We start from the raw sequence: 21,950 nt of genomic DNA, 5'->3' as shown, positions 1-21,950 counted from the left end.
ATATGTATCACATTCAGTCAATTCATCATAAATCTGTCCGCTTAATACACCTTGAGAAGTGTCAAACCAGTTTTAATAACTAATTTAAACAATTTTAAGTAATTTATTACGAGAATCTGCAGGCAACCTAATATATTAGAGGAACTTCATAATTTACAGTCAAACGCAAATGAAAGTGTTGAGTTGCCATATTGTACTTATAAAAACCTCCAATGGACTCAGAGTGGAGCAGCCAGGTTGAAAAGGCCATAAAAACGCGGAGTCATTTCTCCTCCGGAGATCACTCAGCAGTTTCCCTCCGTTTCTGCTACTGTACTTGCAAAATAGTGCGCCCTACTGTCTCTATTGCGCATGACTGTACGTCGTAATATGAAGTAGGCCTCCTGTTTTTCTCCCCAGCCCGAAGTCCTCTCAGTCCTCCTGGCCCCCACCGCCTCGACGTGACGCTCAAGTAAGCAAAACAAGGAGACTGGCTGCTAGGTAATTCGTGAAGGTAAAGATTTTTTTTTACTGCACATACAAAAGCTTTTGTTGAGAAACAGCTCAGTTGTTTGTGTACGGTGTTTTTTTTTCGGCGTGCGGAAGCGGTCGGACTGCAGAGCAGGCTTCGGGACTGTTTCCGCACGCTCGAGGGAGAGTAGAGGCCCAGTGACCCACATTCTGAGCTGCCAGTATCTGTGTGAGCGAGTGGGCGTGCGCGTGCGCGGCTCCTCCTTAGAGAGAGTGTGTGTGTGTGTGTGTGCGCGCGCCCATTGACTATATATGTATGCGTGTGTGTTTGTACATACATCTGCCGCGAAAAACGTTTCTGCCGTCGCTGATTTAGGCTGTTTCTCACCGGCTGGTGTTTCTGTTTTTGTCGGCTTGTCCGAGGACGCTGCCTCGTGCGGTTGTTAAGACGCACTCTCTCGCGCTGTTCGTGGCACAGCGGTGATATTTTGAAGATTATTTCGTCTTCAATGTCAGTTGTTGCGTGACAGCTCCAGGCGCGGCGCCAGCTTCCAATGATAGAGACTGAATTTTTTGATTTAATTATTTGGGATGTTTATTTGATCAATGTGAATCGCGTTACCATTTGCGAGTGTAGCGGGAGAAAACGGGGACAGTAAGAGCATTAAACCTCTTGAGTTAAATGGGCAGTTTTCGGTAGCCAGCTTAGTTAGCCTGCAAGCTAGCTGTATTGGTTGTTCTCTTATGGTTGTATAACAACAACACCTGTGGCATTAAAAGGTATGTAAAATACTACTTCTTCTTGGTCAACAGCGCTGCTGCGGCCATGTTGCTAATGTCAGAGTTTATTCATTAGTAATGGTGCTGTGTTTCTTAGCACAACGTAATAACGCTTCACCTACTGACCATCAATTACAGCTCGAACAGACCCATCAAAGAGCTATGAATGCAAAGTAATGAGAAAGATAATTTGTTCTGGGCTTCTTACAATTAATGTGACCTTTCTGCCTGCAGTCAAATCTTAAGAGCAGGGGTTTTGAAATAGTTAGACAGTGGTTCTCCAGACAGTTTAAAGATACTATCCAGTGGTGTACTTTTCTCTTTTTTAAAAAAAAAATTATTCTGATATACTAACAGTTGTGTACACTTAGAATAAAAACACAACACGGTAGTGAAGGATGGATTTCACTGCAAAATTTGACAAAAAGCAAATATTTAAAAATGCAATGTTTGTTTGGTTCAATGACATCACAAGAGGATATAGTCATGCGCCTACATTTGCAGTTTTGGTCCTTTAGTCATTTTTTAGCAATGAAAATATCTGGGTCATTACGCTTATTTGACAATTTGTACTTCAAGATTATCATCTCATCCCTTCCTAGGATCATTTTGTATTTGTAAACAAAGTATATTGTAACATGTACTTAAACCATGATGAACAACTTTGTTTTGTGTTGTAGTGGAACGTTTAATGACAATTTAGTCTGATTTATTTTGGTGCTGATCAGTTTTGGGTCAGTTGACTTTCTTGAAATATGTTCTGTTATGTTTTTTATTTATATAACTGCTTTAGTTACTTTAAACAGAGTTAAAATATTGAAAATTACTTCAATTCTTTGTCAAAGTGGGTACAAAACATTTCCTGTGGCGGGTATAGATTGACGAATGGTCAGTACAAAATATCCTGCATTAGTCTGAATAATTTTGTTCTCATAAAAAGTTAGGCATGAATTAATATAAACAGGGAAGGCATCAAATAGTGAAGGGGCAAAATAGCTAGTATTCTAGTTGTGCAATCTGCTAGTGTAGTTTCTTGCACACCAGGTATTATATGGCTCCAAATAATAATATTGACTGTCAGATTGTCACGTACAGTTAATTTGATTTGATCAGGAGTTGTAATTTGTCATATACAGTAAATAATCTCCTGGTTCTAAGAACTAGATGAAAGAATACGTAATACAAAGTTTTCAAAATCAGAGAATAATAGTCAAATAATTTGTGACATTTGAGCATATTATTTTTATGATTCTTGAAAATTCTTAATCAAATCAAATCGTATGTGATGCTTTAATTGGTAAAAAAAGTAGTTTGCTTACAGATGTGACATGGAAGCAAGAAGGGATGAGATGGTAATGTGTATAAAATTTGGGTACAAATTAGTGACCACTAAGTATTTTCCAAAAATGTGCAATATGTATTTCAAAATGACTCAATTTTGTCAGACCAAAACTTCCTCAATAAGACTCAGCTTTGCCATTAGCAGAGGAAGAATAGAATAAGGTTCCTCTAGGTTCTAGCAGCAGTTTTAGCAGTAGTTATAGTAACCTACTACCAAGGTTTCACAATATTTACAGAAACTATTCATCATCCAATTACTTTTTTATAAAGCAGAATAGCCATAGTTATTCATATTGTGGAAAAATACTGTGCCATATTTATATTTATTGCTATAAATGTTATGTATTATAGTTATTTATTGTTAGTTTGACTCCTTAACCCAAGTAAAAATGTGTAATAAGATGATTAATAATTTATTTGCAACCTCTCCAAGTTGTTGTTCCATTCAGGTACTTGTGCATACTGTTGTACTTTTTTCTGTTCTGCTAGAATAACACAAGCTGATATTTGGGTATTAGTTGGCCTGTCTCCTCAGGTAGCCAGTCTGTAATAGACCTGATGCTTGTAGCTTGCCAACTATAGTTTTTTTTTTTTTTTTTTAAAGAAAGTTATCTGGATAGTAGGGTAATGTAGCTTTTGGGCATTACCCATGTTTTCCAATATGGACAATATTTCCAAGCATCTCAGTTTTGCCATACTTGTAACGAAGGAGAATAGTGCTGGAACATTTTTCAGCCAGCTGAGCTGCCGTGCAGCTGGAATAAACTTTCCCATTAAAAAAGCCAGTAACTCTTTAAAATGTTAATAAGCCTTCATATAGATTACTTGCCTGTGTCTAAAAGAGCAACAACTATACATTAATTCTTAATAATGTTGAGAAACTAGACATACATTCTAAAGCATGCTATGAACTGCTTCCATGTAGTTTTGTGAAATTCCTGCTGTGTTTTTACAGCAGCTCAGATGTTTTGCTGCAACCTTATTACCGAAAACACATTTGAAGGAAGAATCTGGTGAAAACAAACAAGAAGAAATCTGTTTTTCATTAAGGTAGATTAGATTTTGATTTAAATAACACCTTTCAACAAAATAAAGTAAATATAAAATACTGCCCATGGCATGTTCATAAACTTTGTCTGAACTGAGTTGGATTGATTTATTTTTTTTTTACAGGAAATATCTGGCGTGTAATTTTAAGAAGGAGGTTGGCATAACTTAATATTTCAATAGGTATTATTACATTTCTTGAATGTGGGCCTTGCGGAGAAGTAAATTACATTTATTTGACTACTGAAAATAATTAGCTTATTATTTTGCAGAGAGGATCAAGCAAATATCGAGTCTCATCCCTCAAACCTTTGAAGTGTGTCAAGCAGCAGCATTTAGTTATTTTGACTCACTTGATTGGTTTTTATGGGTTCTAACAAGATAGCCGTGACCTTTTAGACATGTGAGAATTCATGATTAACTATACTCCAATTTAATAAATTGATATGGATATTTAGATCAGCTGCCAAATTAGCAGCTGAATTAGAGCTACAGTTTGGTGCGAAGAACTGAGTCATTGTTTATCATCGTCCCAACAAGTTTTTAGCATCAAGACATGAAGGCATCGCTCCTTAGCTTCGCCATCTTTTCTGATCTGGCACATAATCTCCTGAAAATATGCTGCCTATTTCATGACATGAATTATATTTGTAGATTTTATTATCTGTTTATATTTCTTATTCGTGTTGAGGAGTGATTCATGATGGACCCAGTGCTAGTGAATGAGTCAGGGCTTTTTTTGTGTTGCAGCTCAGGTGTGGTGAGAAGTTTTGTCGCAGCTTGCAAAGAAGACTTGGATCTAAATAGGCCAGTTTTGTCTACAAGGGACATTCCAGCTGAAGGTGAGTTGAGAACTATTCTCAATAAGTGCTGGCAAATGAAAAGTTTCTTGAAGGTTTGTGGTTTTATTTAATTATTGCGCTTTCAAGCACAGGAATTTTTAAAGACCAATTATCCCATGAGTTCACGTGTTTTAGAGGAACCGAAACTTTTTAAACATCCAAGTTTAAATGTTGTGTCGCAGAATTTGTTGCCAATATTTGTAATAAGGAAGCAGACAATGTTAGCTAATCTTATGTCGAATCTCTGCCTAAGATCTCAAACTGTATCTGTAAAAGAAAACAAATAGAACGATGGGTGTAGTAATGAGATATTTTAATTACATACAAGTTCTGAGGATTTATGTTATAGTCCTTTAAGTAATCTTATTTAAACTGTTTATAATATCTGGTCTTTGCTATGCCTTATTTTGTTGATTTAGTCAATGTTGCTGAACCTAAACTTACGTTGGATATGTCAACTATTTATTGATGTATCCAACTTAAAAAAATGTTACAACACATTAGAAATCATTCATTCCTGAAATCAGAATCCGTAATGTAGAAATAAACACTTTCTTTTCATTAATTTATTATGGTAAGTTAATCTATTTCAAAATATAGCTTTGTTAGTGGTGACTGACCTCTTAAAACCAAAAAGATATTTTAACTGAGTTAAAAACCACTTTACAAATTAAGTAATTAGGTTTGTTTTGTTTGGATGATTCAGATTACCTGGATTTTTTGATTTCGTCATGATCACATTTCTTGCTCTCTCTCTCTGTCCTCAGCCCTAAACCCTCATGACCCTCTTTCTTGTGCTCTGGTTTCTTCAGCAGGTTTTGGTCAACCTCCGTTTGTCTTCCTCGTGGTTTGCTGTCCTCTTTTAACCCCAATGACCTCGATGCTTCTTTTGACCTTTGAGTCAGTGACAGTCCCCAACCCATTCTGTGGGCCGTGAGAAAAGACGTTTAGATTGTGCAAAAGCTGCGGCGGGGTGAGGACTAACTTCACACACTTAGACATAATGGAATTGCATAAAAAACAGTTTTGATCTGAGTAAATTTAATGTATCATCTAGCTTTTGCTGTGACATTAGTTCTATAATCTTGAAAATGTTCTTCAGGTGATAGAAGACCGACTTTGTGATTGTCTTTATGTGACTATGAAGGCTCAGGTCAGAGTCCATCGCTACACCCAGATTTTCAGGCCTGATCAGTAATTTCTAGCTGTAATAACTGAAGCTGTGAGTTGACTCTGTCATTCCGTTTTAGGTCCAAAAAGAATTACTTCAGCTTTGTTTCCATTTAGATAGAGAAAGCTATGACTCATCAATTAATTGATTTGGTCTGTGCATCTACTCAGTGCTTGAATGAGTTTGTTGCCACCTGGTGACGCTGTAATGTAGAGCTGTCTATCTACATTACTGTATTATTATTTGTTATAATCTGAACTACTTAAATTTTCTGAAGTTTAATTGCCTGTAAAACAACTCTTTTAGGAACACATCAAATATTTCACTGCTCTCCCTACAAAATCCTCCCTCTTTGGAGATTACTTGTACTAGATAACTATTAAACAAAATGAAACAGACATTAAAAAAAAAATATCTTGACTAGCACTTTTGTTGTCAGGTGCTTGCGTTTTCTTTGACTTGAATTGACTTGACACAGCTGGTATTGATCCAAATTTCATCATGACTCATGAACTGGTTTACGGGTTGTTAAAACATCATCACACATAAAATCGCTGAGATATTTCTAAATTTAGCTCAGATAATAAATGCCTACTTAGAATATTCATCTTTCATTAACGTCATAAATATTTTTTCTACAGTGCTGGCTAAACTTGTTGGCACCACAGGTTAAAAATGTGTAAAACCTGGATAAGACATTGAACTTTTATCACTGTAGCATATTTTTTCTCTGACATATTAAAAAAACTAAAATTATTCAGTTGGGAGAATAAAAGTATTATTTTGAACAAAACCAGTAGTGGTGCAAGTATTGACATCATTCACATTACTTGTAAGATGCTTAAAGCTACATTTAGGAAACAAAATACTTAATTTTTTAATTATCTTTCTTTTTCTCTTGGGTAAAAAATGACATGGCATGACCTAAAGGTTCATGACCTTTGGACACTGGCATCTAGCCCAAACATAGACCCACATTTATCTTGGAACCATGCACAGAGAGTGGAGTAGTAATAGTCTCCAAAGCTCACTGCTGAAGAACTGATGCAAAGACCATCGTCTTAGGATCACAGATTGACAACAGTTAGATACTACTAACATGTCAAATAGTTAAGATTGATGTTAGAAAGCTTTCTCTGTTCTACTATCATAAATGTAAACATTGAGTTTGTTGGGACCTTAGTCATTTTAAGCTTTGATCAGATGATTTCAGATTGATATTTTCATCACCAAGCACTCCATGTAGATTTGGGGTGGAAAGTATGTGATGGAGTGGGCTTTTTGCTCTTCCAAAAGTCCTGGGAACCCATCAGAGTGGATTGAAATGCTTGCAATAGCAGGGTATATCAAATGAAAATAAGTAAACCCAAAATGGGTTGTCATTAGGTCTTTCAACCATTTGCTCAGAACAAATGGTCGAATCAAGACAAAGATAACTCACCAGACACACAGTAACCCAATTTTATGTCTGGTCTCTTTTCTCTTAAAATGAGACTCAGATGTTGTGTTTGTCCTATTTCCTTCAGTGTGATGTTGCGATGCTGCAATGCAAGAGGAATTTATTTGAAGATTTTTCTGCATCTTTAGCAGTGGTTAAAATAAATGTGGCCGGCAGTGTTTGCAGTTAATGCTGGTTAAATTAAAAGCGACAAATTTGTCGTATGATTCTTTAGTGATGAGTTATGCTGTTAATCCACTGAATTGGATTATGAAGGATTAAAGCAATCATTTGTTTCACTCTGGTATTTTCAGGTGCTTTTCCAAATGCCTACCTCACGCCTAAAGAACAAATTACTACAGCCACAGCCCTGATCAGCAGCCACCATGACATCAAGCATAGGGTATGCTGACACACACACACGCGCACACACGCGCGCACACACACACACACACACACATTCATTTCTCTGTAAATGATTATAAATTTTTGCATAATTAAATGTAAAGTATGATGTTCGTGAATTGTCTGTGATTATAATTGAAAGTATTTTAACATTCATATTTGGAGCTCAGACAAGACACACCCTATTACTCATGTGGTAAACCTTCTTGGCAAGCATCGCACATTCCTTTTTCTTCTTTTCTCTTTGTTTGTGATTGCAAATAAACTTACACGTACTATCCCTATTAGGAATCTTTTTTAGCTGTTACTACCAACACTTTTATGCTTCAAAGCTGCCTACAAACATACACAATTAGAACAAGGAGAAAGCTGAAAGTCCATTTTATTCACATCCTATAGGGATGATTGCAGCCTCACTGATGGGTTGATGGAAGAAGATGAGAAGGACAAGGCGAAACGGTGAGCTTTATGCCTCGGTAAAGTTCCACCAAGGAGGCTCTGATCCCTTCAAGTCTAACCAACCTGCTTTGGATTACAGCGTGTCCCGTAACAAGTCGGAGAAGAAAAGGAGAGACCAGTTCAATGTCCTCATCAAAGAGCTTGGCACCATGTTGCCAGGGAACACCCGAAAGATGGACAAGTCTACCATCCTGCAGAAAAGCATCGACTTCCTGTGTAAACACAAAGGTCAGGCGTTTTCATCCTCCTCCCGTCACTTCCCGTGTTTACGTGGAACTCCTTGCTGAGTGGAGATTTCTTACTCTGTTTTTGGGATTAATTATTCACTTGGATATGCACTCTACTATCAGGGTTGTTTACCTTCATGATCTGAACTTTGTAAAAACATGCTTTATTGCCCTTTTTATGGCACATGGAAATTGTAAAATATTATTTGATTTGCTGTAAGTGCTTGCCATACACGAAATGGTTGGTGACTTAAAATTTGGGATTGAGTTATTTTAGTGCATGATGATTGTAGATTAGGTGCAAGAACTGTATTTGGGTTAATAGTTTTACAAATCCAAGCTTTTAGTTTTTTCCTGCAACTTAGAAATATTTTGTCACAATTTTTGTTCTTAATTGTCCTGTTTTGCCATTGGATTAGTCTCTGAGAACATTTGTTTTATATGACCTTCATTTTTCTGTGAGTGCATCATCTCCATCTGTTCTTAGTTTCAAGATTCCTGAAATGTATTTACTTAAATCTCATCCATCCTTCTTCCTTCATCAGAGATTGCAGCCCAGTCAGAGTCGAGCGAGATCAGACAGGACTGGAAGCCCCCCTTTCTAAGCAACGAAGAATTCACACAGCTCATGTTGGAGGTCAGAAATGTCACATTCTCTACTCTATTCCTGTACTGTGGGTGACAACAGTGTAGTACCAACTCTTCTGTTGTTTCTGTGGTTGGGTTTTCCTATTGTAGTTAGCAGATAAAGTTCCAGTTGAAAGCTTAAGGGCCTTTTCAGGAACTTAAAGAAATTATCCCACTGCATCCATTAAGAAACGATGTTTGATGCATGTTTTGAATCATTGTTCTGTTGGAACGCTCCTCTGGATGCACTGGTGCAACCAGTAGAGACTCTGAAACTATTGCTGAGGTTCAACAAGGCACAAATTAGGCCAATAATGTGTTCTGAACCAGCGAAGGGCACTGACTGTACTCCAGCTGTTCATGTACGCTAGTATCCTGCAATCAGAGTTGAGATGAGAAGGCAAAATATAGAAAATGTAATGTCTGAGCGATTCAAAAATCATTACAAATATTTAGGTTTGCATGTATAATTTTGTCTCTGTGTTGTTTAGAAAAAAACAATATATAAAACCTGTACACCTGGCGTCATTAGAAAATGATAGTTATTTTATCCTGGGGAAAACAGTGGTTCAGATAAATAATTTAAAGGAAGACATTAATGTGGCGTTCATGCCAATTTTAAGTCTATATGACATTTTAACCAGACCTATATCTGCACTTGATACTTTGGCTTATTAAAAAAAAGCTTCTGTTTTTGTGTATTCTTTTTTATTTCACCTTCTCTGACTGGCAAAAACCAGCCCTTAATTTCAGAATATAATTTGCACTTTTCCCTTGCTAGTAAACAGAGCATTTGACAGTGTAATTTTTGCTTTTGGATCAGGCTTTGGATGGATTCTTTATAGCAATAATGACTGATGGGAACATCCTTTATGTCTCTGAGAGCGTCACCTCTTTACTAGAACACCTACCAGTAAGTATTACCGCTTCTGTTTGTTGCTCATTTTGTTTTGGTCTTTCATTGTATGATGGTGTACGCTGTAATGCATTTTGTGGGTTTGTTTGTTGTTGTGGCTCAGATTAAAAGCTGTAAGAGCTTCTGTGTAGTGAGAAGAGTTTGGCCATTCTTTTGTTTTTGTATTTCTATGCCTGAATCTTTGTATTTTCCAGGCGGACTTTGTGGACCAGAACTTATTAAACTTTCTGCCTGTTGGGGAACACTCCGAAGTGTATAAGGTTCTGTCTACACACCCAACTGAACTGGAGAGCCTCAGCAGTGACTATATGAAGAGTGAGTATCAAATTCACTTTGTTTTTGTACTTTAGCTTGAAATGCTGCAAGATTTATTGAACATAAATTCAATAAAACGTCTCCAAAAGTATTTATTCTAAAATCTGGAAATTACTTTTATGGATTCAGTTTATCTTCTGACAGTTACTCTGAAGACTTTCATTTTTAGAAATATGCTGATTCAGCGCCATCTGTTTTTCTTTGAAACATTGTACACAAATCTACAGAAATGTAATTTGTAATTTAAGTAACTTTTTGTCTATCTCTTCCTCTTCAGCTAAGAATCATCTAGAGTTCTGCTGTCACATGCTGCGAGGAGCAATTGACCCCAAAGAGCCTCCGGTTTATGAATATGTGAAGTTTATTGGCAACTTCAAATCCCTCAATAACGGTTTGTTGCTCATGTTACTCATAGTTAATATGATACTGGATGCTTTAGCAATGTTTCATGATATTGTTACTTAATAGTCTCATTCTTTTACAATTTGACCAATATAAAGTATTCAATCATACAGCAATGTTATCAGTAACATTTCCACATATTGTCATGTCAAAGTTCACTATATTCTTTAAGTTGTGTAAGTGTATGAAAAACTTTGCTTCTTTGAACTGAAAACATTTACAACCATGTGGCTTGTAAATTAAGTTTTTCAGTTTCTTATTTGTGAAAACAGTTTTATACCTCTATTTCACAGGTATGCACTAGTTTTTGTTAGTTTATAACACAAAAATTTACAAAATGTGAAAACAATGAAGTGATATTAATATATATATTTTTTCATTTAATGGAAAACGGTTTCTCTGTTGCAGTTCCAAACATTACGAGGAATGGTCTGGCAGGAGTGTTACAGCGGTCGCTGCAGCCTGCCTTCGACGACCAGGTGTGCTTCGTAGCCACCGTCCGCTTGGCCAAACCTCAGTTTATCAAGGTATTGTCAGGATGAGTACACGGTTGAGCCGTCCTTTTGTCTTTTTACATACAATATGCTTACGGTCAGATTCTCATGTTTGTTTTTGTGGTTGTAGGAAATGTGCACAGTCGAAGAGCCAAATGAAGAATTCACCTCAAGGCACAGTCTAGAATGGAAATTCCTCTTTTTAGACCACAGGTAAACACACTCTACAGTAACTGCGTGAACGTAGGAGGGGAATTCCTCTCCTACATTCACGTCTGCCTTTCCAAATTATTTTCAGGAGGAGTTTTGTTGTCATAAATTAGGTCAAAGAAGGAATTTAAAGTAAGATCTCTCAGTAGCACACAGGACGATTTGTGAAATTGAATGTCTCTAATACCTTGTGAGACAAAAAAAGTTTCTGCTTAGTGTGTTACATCAATCTTTGTAAGTTTATTCTAGCTGGTGAGTACAATCAGCAAGATTTGAATCCTGGGAGCAATAAACTAGTTCTAAACTATCATTTAAAGTAAACTTTCTCTTCCATTTTAAAACATGGACAACATTTGTCTTACCTGGATGATGTCAACATGCATTAAGACAGGCAGAGCTCTGCAGACATTATGTCACCAATTTACTGGTTTAGGCTTAAAAATGAGTTTGCAGCCCAAGTTTGCAAGTTAGCAAATAACTTGACCCATTTTTCATTTTAAAACGTGTTGCAGATGGCATTGTAGAGGTTCAGATTGCTGACCTGTGCTTTTTCTGCTTTGTTTTTTGGTCTGGTAACAACCTGTTGTGCTGTCGCGGCTCTTTCCGTTCTGCCTCAACTTGCAGAACCTGAGTTTCGACTGCTTTTCCACTGTTTCTTTACTTCATCTTAGAATTTTCCTTAATTAGAGGTAACTAATGACACAATTAGGGAAGACGGCATGAGAAGAACATCTTTATAATCGGGCTTTGAGATGACAGCTTTGTGTATCTCAAGCGGCTGCTTTGTGAGCAACCGTGGTGGCATGTAGAGATTGGTCTTGTATGTTTTTGGAAGAGCTTTGTCTGATTAGTTTCAGTTTTTATACCTTTAATCAACTGTTCTTATTATTATCTCAGCTACTGGAATTTAAAATAATGAATACTATTTGGTCTGGGGAACTCTTGCTGATCTCAGTGGTGAACCGTTGCTCCTTTTCAACCTGATCAATCATCTAGTGCTCGGCTGTTACGTGAAATACACATTTCATTGTACTTTACAGTTTCAGCTGTGTAAATTCAGTGAAGTAATCCCCAATAAGCACAAACATTTTTCATGCTGGTCTGCATGCTAGAAACATCTGGACATTTTGACAAATTTGACTTTCACAAAGTTTTGCACAAATAACCAACATAAAAACTTTTGTTTTTTTTTTGTCTATTTGGTGGGGTATAAAAGATGGCATATAGTGCGATTCTGGATAGAAATAAACTGCACTGATATATGCGACTGTCAAGCATTGCATCCATGCAATAGATTATATTTTAGGTATATTTACCATTGTGGTAAATTTTTAAGTTACTTCAAAGACCTAAGATTGCTGTTGAGGCCTGTTGAGTTTGAGACATAATAAACGACACCAGTAGGTTTGTCTCAATGAGAGATATGACAATAATAAATCAACACCTGATCTTTGCCTATTTTCTAACCGTAAGCTTTCTAACCATAATAGACACACACTCACACACATGTACATATGCACTGGCAGATAGATGAAAACAGACTTGACCCATTTTCATACACGCACTGCGTTCCTCCTGAAAATGGTTTTGAAACAGATTGACATGTGAACACAAAGATCTGAAAATGGTGAACATGGACAGTAGGGAGAAAAAAATGAATGGCAAATTTTCTGAAACATGTTGAATTGTGCATTAATTCCTGTGATGTCTATTTTTTCTCTCTTCAGAGCTCCACCAATCATAGGCTACCTGCCTTTTGAGGTTCTAGGAACATCAGGGTATGACTATTACCACGTGGATGACCTGGAGACACTCGCCAAATGTCACGAACACTGTGAGGCTTTGCATTTTCTCTTTCATTCAAGATTCTTTAGAGGGTTCCTATCACTGCCTTTTTCGTAACATCTTTTGTTTTGCCTGTCTCTATCCCTTGCCCTCTCAGTGATGCAGTACGGAAAAGGGAAGTCGTGTTATTATCGCTTCCTGACTAAAGGTCAACAGTGGATTTGGCTGCAGACACACTACTACATCACCTATCATCAGTGGAACTCCAGACCTGAGTTTATTGTTTGCACACACACGGTGGTCAGGTACAAAACCCTTTTGAGATTATCTTTTTCATATCAGTTTTTTTTTTAATAAAAACTACCTTTTTTATTGTTTGTCGATTTATCCATGCATTCCCCCTAAAGAAATCCTTCTTTTTTTAATCTGCTATGCAGCTATGCAGAGGTGAGGGCGGAGCAGCGCAGAGAGCTGGGAATTGAAGAGACCAATCCAGAGGCAGCTGTTGATAAAGTGAGTCATCCCTGTTAGAAATGCTCTGTTTGTTTTTAAGTTTTGCATTTGTATTTTTCTCAACCACATTAGTTACAGAAGTTGTGATATACCTGGTGAATGGAAGCTATGTTATTAAAAAAAAACAACTAAAAAATAAAGCATGACCAAGACAAAACAAAGCATCTGTCCAACAAGATATTACACATTACAAGATAGGCAGAATTTCCATGTATGGCAATTGAAATATAATAATCCTACAATACATTGTTTCTAAGCAACTTTTTGCTATATAGATGTTACACACACTGATACTACAATACCTTCTACTATCTGGTATATTGGGCAGTTCTACTTCATGTATTTACAAATATCTATACCATGTTTTACTGCTTTATTGAAAACAAAAAGCAACTTTTAATTTGTTTGAAACATTTTACTTCAGTTTATACATGAGTGAAAATGAAGAAAATCATTGGCCACGTTTAGTCATGGCTTCCTTGTGGTTATTGTGCAGCATAATGAGTATGTGCTGCATTTAATATGATGTATATTCTGTTATTTATGGAGTAACACAACTGCAACAAGTTATTTTAAGTTTTGTAGGTTGGCTGTAGTCTCAGATATTCTGTAGATTAGGATTGGAAATATTTCCAAATCATTTTCCAAACTATTCTGTGTAGCAATAGTCAACCAGTTTCATAAAGTGGGAAAAACTCTAATGAGCACTAGATTCAGACGGTATTAAAGTTTGTTTTACCGCAGCTTAGAGCTTGTGGTCCTTTGCTGCTGCTGTTTCATCTTGAACTCAGTGAACTATGGCAGTTATGTTTCGACCTGCAAACACCTGGGAGCCATCCAGGAAAACTAGTGCCACCAGTAGCAGTGGTTCTTCCACAGCCTTAGAGACAAGTTATCACAGTACCTAAAATAAATCACTTGAACCTGTTGGAGGTATTTAGAATTTCTGTTGAAATGTTCAGGGAGATGGTAAACTGTAAACAGATGTGCTAATGTCACCAGTGTTCATTTTATAAGCTTTGCTGGGGCAGTTTAATGACTGAGACACACTGCTGCAAAATCTAGATGGTCTCTTAAAAGGTACTTGCAATGGTGCTTGTTTGTGGTTGCAAATGTTAAAACCACCATGTGGTTTTTCCACTAAACCAGTTCAATTGCGAAACTGAGACAAGAGTTATAAAGCAGCCATTCTTAGTGTTATCATCGCCACAAACTCTGGCACACCACATCTCCTGCCATTTTAAAGTTCTTAGCAAAGAACTGCTAATTTTTTGTCTAATCTACAAAAAAAACATTTTAATAACCGAGCTGCAGCATTGATTAAAATGTTTGATTAGCAGGATCTCATCTTCCTGCTGCTTCTTTTGATATCACCTGTGAGAGTTTAAGTAGGTCAATGTGCACACAGCAGATCTTGAAATGAAACCATAAACGTCATTTCCTGCTGAGTTCTTAAACACTGATAGGGTTTTAATAGGTTTTGTAAATAAATCTCACTTCAAACTCTGTCTATATCCCTCCTTTGCAGCACTGCTGGTAGCGATCAGACGTTAGCTGTTTGGGGTTGTTAAGATTAAACCGCAGTGTGTTAAAAACAGCAATAAGAAGTCAAGCAGGGAATATTAGAGCATCTGTTTGCAGGGATGTGGACGTAAACAATATGATTTGTGTTGCTTCCCTGCAGTGCTCTCCTCCACAACTAAGCTGAGGAGAACATTTATTGGTCGAGACATTTATAGTGTCACGATGACATAGCGCCAAGCTGGCTCCCTGGATATGGAAAAATCAAAGTTATTTTATGGAACCAGTCAAGACCTGTTTCTACCTACAGCTTTGGTTAAGCATTGGACGAGCTCTGCTGGAAATGCCTTATGTGTTGAACATGTAGCGGGAATCAAATTCAGAATGCTCATATTAAAATGTTTAATGTCTTAAAAATGAATTACTGCAGTAGCAGAACCAGTCATTCTCACCTAGTGTTCAGAATATTCTGGCATGACCCACCAACGCCTTAGTGTCACTTTATACAGAAAACAAAAGCTCATGAAAAGTGGTGGCAGCAACAACCTGATGACGTGAGTGAGAAGAATAGGGGTGCATTACTCTCAATATCATTGTAATATTCAACAAAAATGCATGTTTTTCTAATACTAAACAGCTTTAGTTTACATGAAGTGAAAGTTGTTGATATGCATTTTAATTCATTTCTCCCAGTTATTGAAAAAGCACTGACATCTGACTGTTAACTGTGTTTCATATTCTTGATTTGCATGAAAACAAATGTAGGATTTTGAAAAATAAAATTTTGGCAGAATCTGTGGAGTGAAAATATATTTAAAACGTTTGCGCAATCCAACATGTAGAAATGGATTTAGTCAGATCTCAGATTCATGCTTTTCTTGTTTAAGTTCAGTCACTTCTAGTTGCAATCTTCTGATAGTATCCACCATCTTTTTTTAAAATTGCTATCTCCTTGCCTTTTTAACCTGTATATGGATGATTTATCTGAGCTGCTGAATCAATGTAGGACTGGCTGTCGGGTTGGTAATGGAACCATCAACCAGCTGATGTACGCTGACGATCTTGTGATATTCTGTCCATATAGTGCTGGTCTGCAGCAACTGTTAAGGGTTTGCTCTAAGTACGGGTTACAGCATGATATTAAATATAATGCAAAAAAGAGCAACATCATGATTGTCAAGAGCAAAGAAGACACTAAATTATCTTTTCCTGGCTTCACCCTGTCTGGCAGCATCCTCCAGGTCACTGATGAGGTCAAATATTTGGGACATTACATCACTGCTGACCTGTCTGATGATACATTTACAAGCAGAGTTGTACTCATTATGTACAAGCTAATATTCTCCTTCGGACGTTCTCCATGTGCTCAGCATCTATCAAAATTGCACTTTTTAAAGCGTACAGTACTCCAATGTATACAGCCCACCTGTGGTGGCGTTACAGGAAAAGTAGTATGAATAAACTTCAGGTTGCTTATAATGATGGCATGAGGATGCTGCTTAGGGTGCCCCGATGGAGTAGTGCCAGTCAGATGTTTGTGAATGCCAGTGTAACAACCTGCGCTGCTGTGCTTTGAAACTTTATGCACAGATGTATGTGTAGATTAACAGACTCTGCAAACAGCATCATTCAGACTCTGACCAATCCTGTTCAAAGCTCAGTGAGGTTCTTCTCCAGTTTGTGGAATCACTGGCGGATTAGTTTATATGTCAGTGATTGATTATTTCATTATATATTTTTTATTTTTCTTCTTTTTATTGTTCTTGTTTTGTCTGTTTATGGACCATAATTGTGTCTAAATAAAGAGGATTGATTGATTGATTGATAATTTTTGTGTTACTTTAAATTTGTAGAGTCAGGATTCTGGTTCGGAGTCACAGCTGAACACATCCAGCTTGAAGGAAGCTCTGGAGCGGTTTGACCACAGCCGAACACCTTCAACATCCTCACGGAGCTCCAGGAAGTCCTCGTCTCATGTCTCAGACAACACTTGCACTTGTAAGGAACTCTACACGGTTTATGCCAACGAGTTAAATCCTTGTACTCAGTACAAGTAAAAGACGATTGCAAAGTGTTTCACTGGGATCAGCCGGGTCACCAGTAGTTTTGTCTCTGCAGCAACAGCTCCCAAGCTGCATATGGACATGGCGACGCCCCCTCGGCAGTCCCTGGCCTCTACCATGGAGATGACATCTCAGCGACGCTCTTCCATCAGCAGCCAGGTAGGCTTGATGAAAATAATAGATTTTTATTATACTTGATATTTTTGTTTTCTCTTATATCAGTGCACTTTAGCTAGTTTGTTTCTTGTCAATCTTTTTGTTTGCAGTCAATGAGCTCACAGACCACAGGACAGAGTTTGAATCCTGGCATGATCACTCAGCAACAACAGCAGCAGCAGCAGCAACAACAACAGCAACAACAACAACAACAGCAACAACAACAGCAACAACAGCAGCAGCAGCAGCAACTTCAGGCAAATGTACAAGTAAGAAATGAATCCACCTACTTCAGAGGAGATACTTATACAAAAAAGACTAACTTAAAAACAGCAGAGGGCAGTAAACACCCATAAAATGGATGATAGAAGGATCTAAAGCTACTTGATACAACTTCACATTCTCATTCAACAAAATTAAGGTTTCTGTAGTATATTAGAGGACCCTGTCTTGAAAAGTGTGTTATCATAGAGCTCTTCTTTGTCTTCTGAAGCCGGTGATGGAGTTCTCAGCACAGGTGAATGCCATGCAGCACCTGAAGGAGCAGCTGGAGCAGAGAACCCGAATGATCCAGGCAAACATCCAGCGGCAGCAGGAGGAGCTGAGGCACATCCAAGATCAACTGCAGAGAGTCCAGGGACAGGGCATACAGGTGGGCTCAATGCTACACACAACTTGCAGATGTGTTATAATAAGAAGCTCTTACTCTGCATTTAGTTATAATATGTAGCATTTGTACCTTTTTATGGTACATGTCTTCTACTTTTATTCAAGCTTTGTTGGTGCTTTGTGGGTAGATGTCACACTTAAATGACATTTTAGGAAAATGCCAAAAGACTAAAGTAAAATTGTAACTTTTTGAGGAATCTTTCCCAAGATTTCCTAATTTTGGAAAATACCATTTGAACACAACAGAAGCAGAATTTCCGCCTCCTTCTTTAGACAGATTGCTTTGTTTTCACCTTTTTGTTTGTATTTAGTTTACCTAACTTGGATCAAAGATCTGTTTTTGTTTTACATATTGTTTTCTTTTCAATTTTCAATCAATTAAATTGATTCAGGTACCGATTAAATTGATATCAGTACCTGAATCTGAACCCTAATGAGATACTTTCCTTGTTTCTGTTAACACTTTTTCTGGCATAAGCATCAAAATAACAAAAAAGCATGCAAACCAACATTTTCTGCCTCCACTTTGCTCTGACATTTGCTGTCTCCTTTATAGATGCTGCTGCAACAACAACAGCAGCAGCAGAGTGGAACGATGAACGTCCAGCTCCAGCAGGTGGGCTCGGTCCAACAAGCAGCTACCTTGACTGGTCAGGTCCAGCAGCCCTCAGTTAACCCTGTTCATTCAGGATCTCAGCAGCTCACCATTCAGCAGCAAGCTCCTCCTCCTCAGCAGAGCTTACAGCAGCAGACCAACACACTCGCACAGGTGGGTCACACACAGGTACACACTTCTTATGCTGCCTTCCCTTTATTTTACTGGGCTCCCCATTGGTTGCAGATCCCTACATACAGCATAATATAGGATTAAGAAAGTATAGTATATAGTATGGCTGCTACTCTGATTAATGCTCTCCTTGCCCAGCTTGTCATTGTAAGATGACAACCATTTCTCAGCAGGACTAGAGTTGTGGCAAACGCTCTCTGCCTTCAGATAAAGCTAAATTTCTTCACACTTTTCTGCATCTGTATATCTGATTATCTAATCACCATAAAAAAAGATGTTATTAAATTTCAACTGAATGCCAGTTTATTGAACATAGCTATATCAGACAAATGAAGCTTTATTATAAAGAATTGGATGTAAATTCCCATTTTGTTGCTCGTTTGTTTTTCCAGCGTCAGCCACAGCAAGCTGCCCAGGCTCAGCCTCAGGCTCAGGGATCTGTCTCTGCCCCGCTCTACAACACCATGATGATTTCCCAACCTGGACCACCAAACGTGCTGCAGATCAGCACCAGCCTCCCGCAGAACAACACGCAGCAAGGCACCGCGGTGGCCACCTTCACACAGGACCGACAGATCCGGTAATAACCAAACTTTATTCTCTGTTTAAAAAAAAAAGAAGTCCTAATCATATATGATGTATGATAACAACAAGCTTACTTGAATGTATTATTTTTTTCCTTCCAGATTCCCAGCAGGGCAGCAGCTCGTAACAAAGCTTGTGACGACTCCAATGCATGCATGTGGTGCTGTCATGGTGCCCACCTCTATGTTTATGGGGCAGGTTGTTACAGCCTACAACCCCTTTGGTGGCCAGCAGGTAAATAAAATAAACATTCATATGATGTTGACAAGCATCTTGCATATTAGTCATAAAACATATTTTTTTGCAGTTGCTAGGTTTTTTTAACCAGGTAGGCTCAGTACTTTAATGTATTGTTTATCATTATTGGTTAATTTCTTTTAACACGATAAGAATTATGATTACTTATGGGAACAATAAGCTCCAATTTATAATGCATATAAACCCCCAAAACAAACATTATGGTCAAGACTATTGGTTTTACTCATTTTTCCATTGTTGGTTCCATGAAAGCATCAATAAATATGAATATGTATGAAAATATGATTTTGTGCTTTTAAGCTGTACAATATCACTGCTAAATTTAACTGGTGTAATGAAGTAACCTATTTAGTATTGAATAATATTTATTTTTAATGGCACAACTTTTGTTTTGGGGCTTTGACTGCATGAAGCGACATTAAGTCAAAGCCCTATTAAGTTTTGAAAAAAGATGGGAGAACTTTTAAATACTTTTTCCTCTCTTAAGTGTTTTACTTTTTTCATCTCAGCAGGGGGGACAAACCCAGACCCTAACTCTACAACCTGCCCAATCATCTCAAGGCCAGCCCGATGGCCAAAACCAAACAGCTGTAGTGGCACAAAACAGCCAGCAGGGGCAGCAGCAACAGCAGTTCCTGCAGGTAACAGAAGAGGGCAGAGTGAGCCCTTTTAAACACATGTCTGTTTGCAACCAGGAGATGTTAAAAATAGTCTGAAGCATCTAGAGCAGATTGATAGTTCAGTGAATTTTATGCATTAAAAAATAGCAACTATGAAAAAAAAAAAATTACCACTCAAAAAAGTCAGTATAAACTGCACAATTGTTAGATCTATCCATAAAACCGCTGCTTGATATTTATCTTAAAATTAGACAACTCACTGAGTTGAATATTTAAATATAGTGTTTGGAGAAAACCTCAGAACTTAATAAATTAGTCACTCAGCTTCTTAGTAGCGTATATTATGTATTGATAAATGTTTAAGAAGTGCAAAACTTACAAAAAAGACAAATTCCAAAATAATTTCCTCCATCTTTTTGCTGCTAGGGCACTCGTCTTCTTCACAGTAACCAGTCTACCCAGCTGATTCTGCAGGCAGCGTTTCCTCTCCAGCAACAGGGAGCTTTCACCCAGGCAACACTTCCACAGCAGCAGCAACAACAACAACAACAACAACAACAACAGCAGCATCAACAAAAACAGCATCAACAACAACATCAGCAGCAGCAGCAGCAACAGCAGCAGCAGCAGCAACAACAAAGGCAACAAAAGCAGCAGCAGACGCAGCAGCACTCTCACCATCAGAGGCACCAGCAGCAGCTGAAACCACAGCCGCAGAAACAGCAGAAAGCCTCGTCATCACACAGGACTGACAGTGTTAACCACCAGCAGCAATGACTCCTGGAGGAAAGCTGTAGGAACTGCTGTACATGTCTGTGTGGGTCTTCTGGAAGTCACAGACCTCTCCTCCCCTCCAAAAAATTAATCGCCTTCCCTTCCTTGATTTGAGAGATTTTTACTTCTAGGAAAGGGGGAAAGTTCAGAGTTCGTAAGGAACTCTGCGACAGCCATCGCTGAGGCTCAAGGAAGGAGAAAGTTCCTGTTTTCCTCTTCAGAGGTAGAATCATGAGTCATGAATCATCTTCAGTGTCTTTGGAGACTTCGAAAGGATAAAAGAAATACACCGTACGCCGATGATTATGGATTTATTTTATTTTTTTTTGAAAGAGTCTCAAAGTAGACTGTGTACAGATTTACTGTATGATAAAAAGAAAACCTGTAAATATACAAGTATAGCCTAACAGAAAACAAAACCATAGTATTTTATATGACTGCATGGAAAGAATAACTGTGTACGCTTTTATTAGTTGCTTTTGGAAACAGAGTTTTTACTTTTTTGTGGTTTCTGGTCAAACAGAGCAGGGATGTGCTCTCTGAGACCCCCTCCCCGTTCTCTTGAAAAGAAAAAAAAAAAACCAGTCCAGAACAAGGCTTTAAAGTCTTTTGGTGTATTTAAAAAAAAAAAAAAGAAAAAAGAAAAATAGGAAGGATTGGGTTTGGGTGTTTTTTTGTTGTTTTTTTTTTTGTAGAAGGTGCTTTTAAACACTGTGTCTCCAGGACAAAAATGAATCCTTTTACCTTTGTAATTACAAATTATGTTTGACAAGAAGCTAGAAGAAACTAGATTACAGTTTAACTGAATTATTTGCAGGATAATTTCTGTACATATAACGGGTTTAGTGATTCCAAGTGCCAATAACATAGTGAATTGTGTTGTTTTTTTATTTTAAATTACAATATTCAAAGCAGTATATATATATAAAAGTATATATATATAAATATATTTTCCAAAAAGATATTACCCCTAATAACAAAATTCATGCATATGTATATAGTAGGGATTATTTTTTACCAGTCAGAGAGAGTCCTATACGTGACAAACAGTATATCCTCAACCTCCTGACAACTTCAGCACTTAATGTGGTTGTG

At 37.6% G+C, this 21,950-nt stretch overlaps 1 protein-coding gene across 4 annotated transcripts; it reads left to right on the top strand.

The window, feature by feature from the left end:
- Positions 1-356: 356 nt before the first annotated feature.
- Positions 357-21,488, top strand: clockb (clock circadian regulator b). Of its 4 annotated transcripts, none has more exons than XM_007551685.2 (24): positions 357-493; positions 4,369-4,460; positions 5,276-5,433; positions 7,384-7,472; positions 7,874-7,933; positions 8,013-8,161; positions 8,706-8,797; positions 9,611-9,700; positions 9,898-10,018; positions 10,296-10,409; positions 10,829-10,947; positions 11,045-11,127; positions 12,852-12,958; positions 13,067-13,214; positions 13,347-13,422; positions 16,797-16,941; positions 17,062-17,165; positions 17,273-17,431; positions 17,656-17,814; positions 18,388-18,600; positions 19,011-19,198; positions 19,305-19,437; positions 19,971-20,102; positions 20,508-21,488. In XM_007551685.2, the coding sequence occupies exons 4-24, from the start codon at positions 7,456-7,458 to the stop codon at positions 20,856-20,858; spliced, it is 2,760 nt and encodes a 919-aa protein (XP_007551747.1). In that variant the 5' UTR covers positions 357-493; positions 4,369-4,460; positions 5,276-5,433; positions 7,384-7,455; the 3' UTR covers positions 20,859-21,488. The 4 variants fall into 4 exon arrangements, with proteins under 4 accessions (XP_007551747.1, XP_007551748.1, XP_007551745.1 ...); XM_007551686.2 differs by having other exon boundaries at positions 5,273-5,433; positions 19,974-20,102; XM_007551683.2 differs by having other exon boundaries at positions 5,273-5,433.
- Positions 21,489-21,950: the final 462 nt, after the last annotated feature.

Source organism: Poecilia formosa, unplaced genomic scaffold (genome assembly GCF_000485575.1).
Source record: "Poecilia formosa unplaced genomic scaffold, Poecilia_formosa-5.1.2 Scaffold43, whole genome shotgun sequence".
Taxonomy (NCBI): Eukaryota; Metazoa; Chordata; class Actinopteri; order Cyprinodontiformes; family Poeciliidae; genus Poecilia; species Poecilia formosa.
This window is presented reverse-complemented; position numbering and strand designations above follow the sequence as displayed.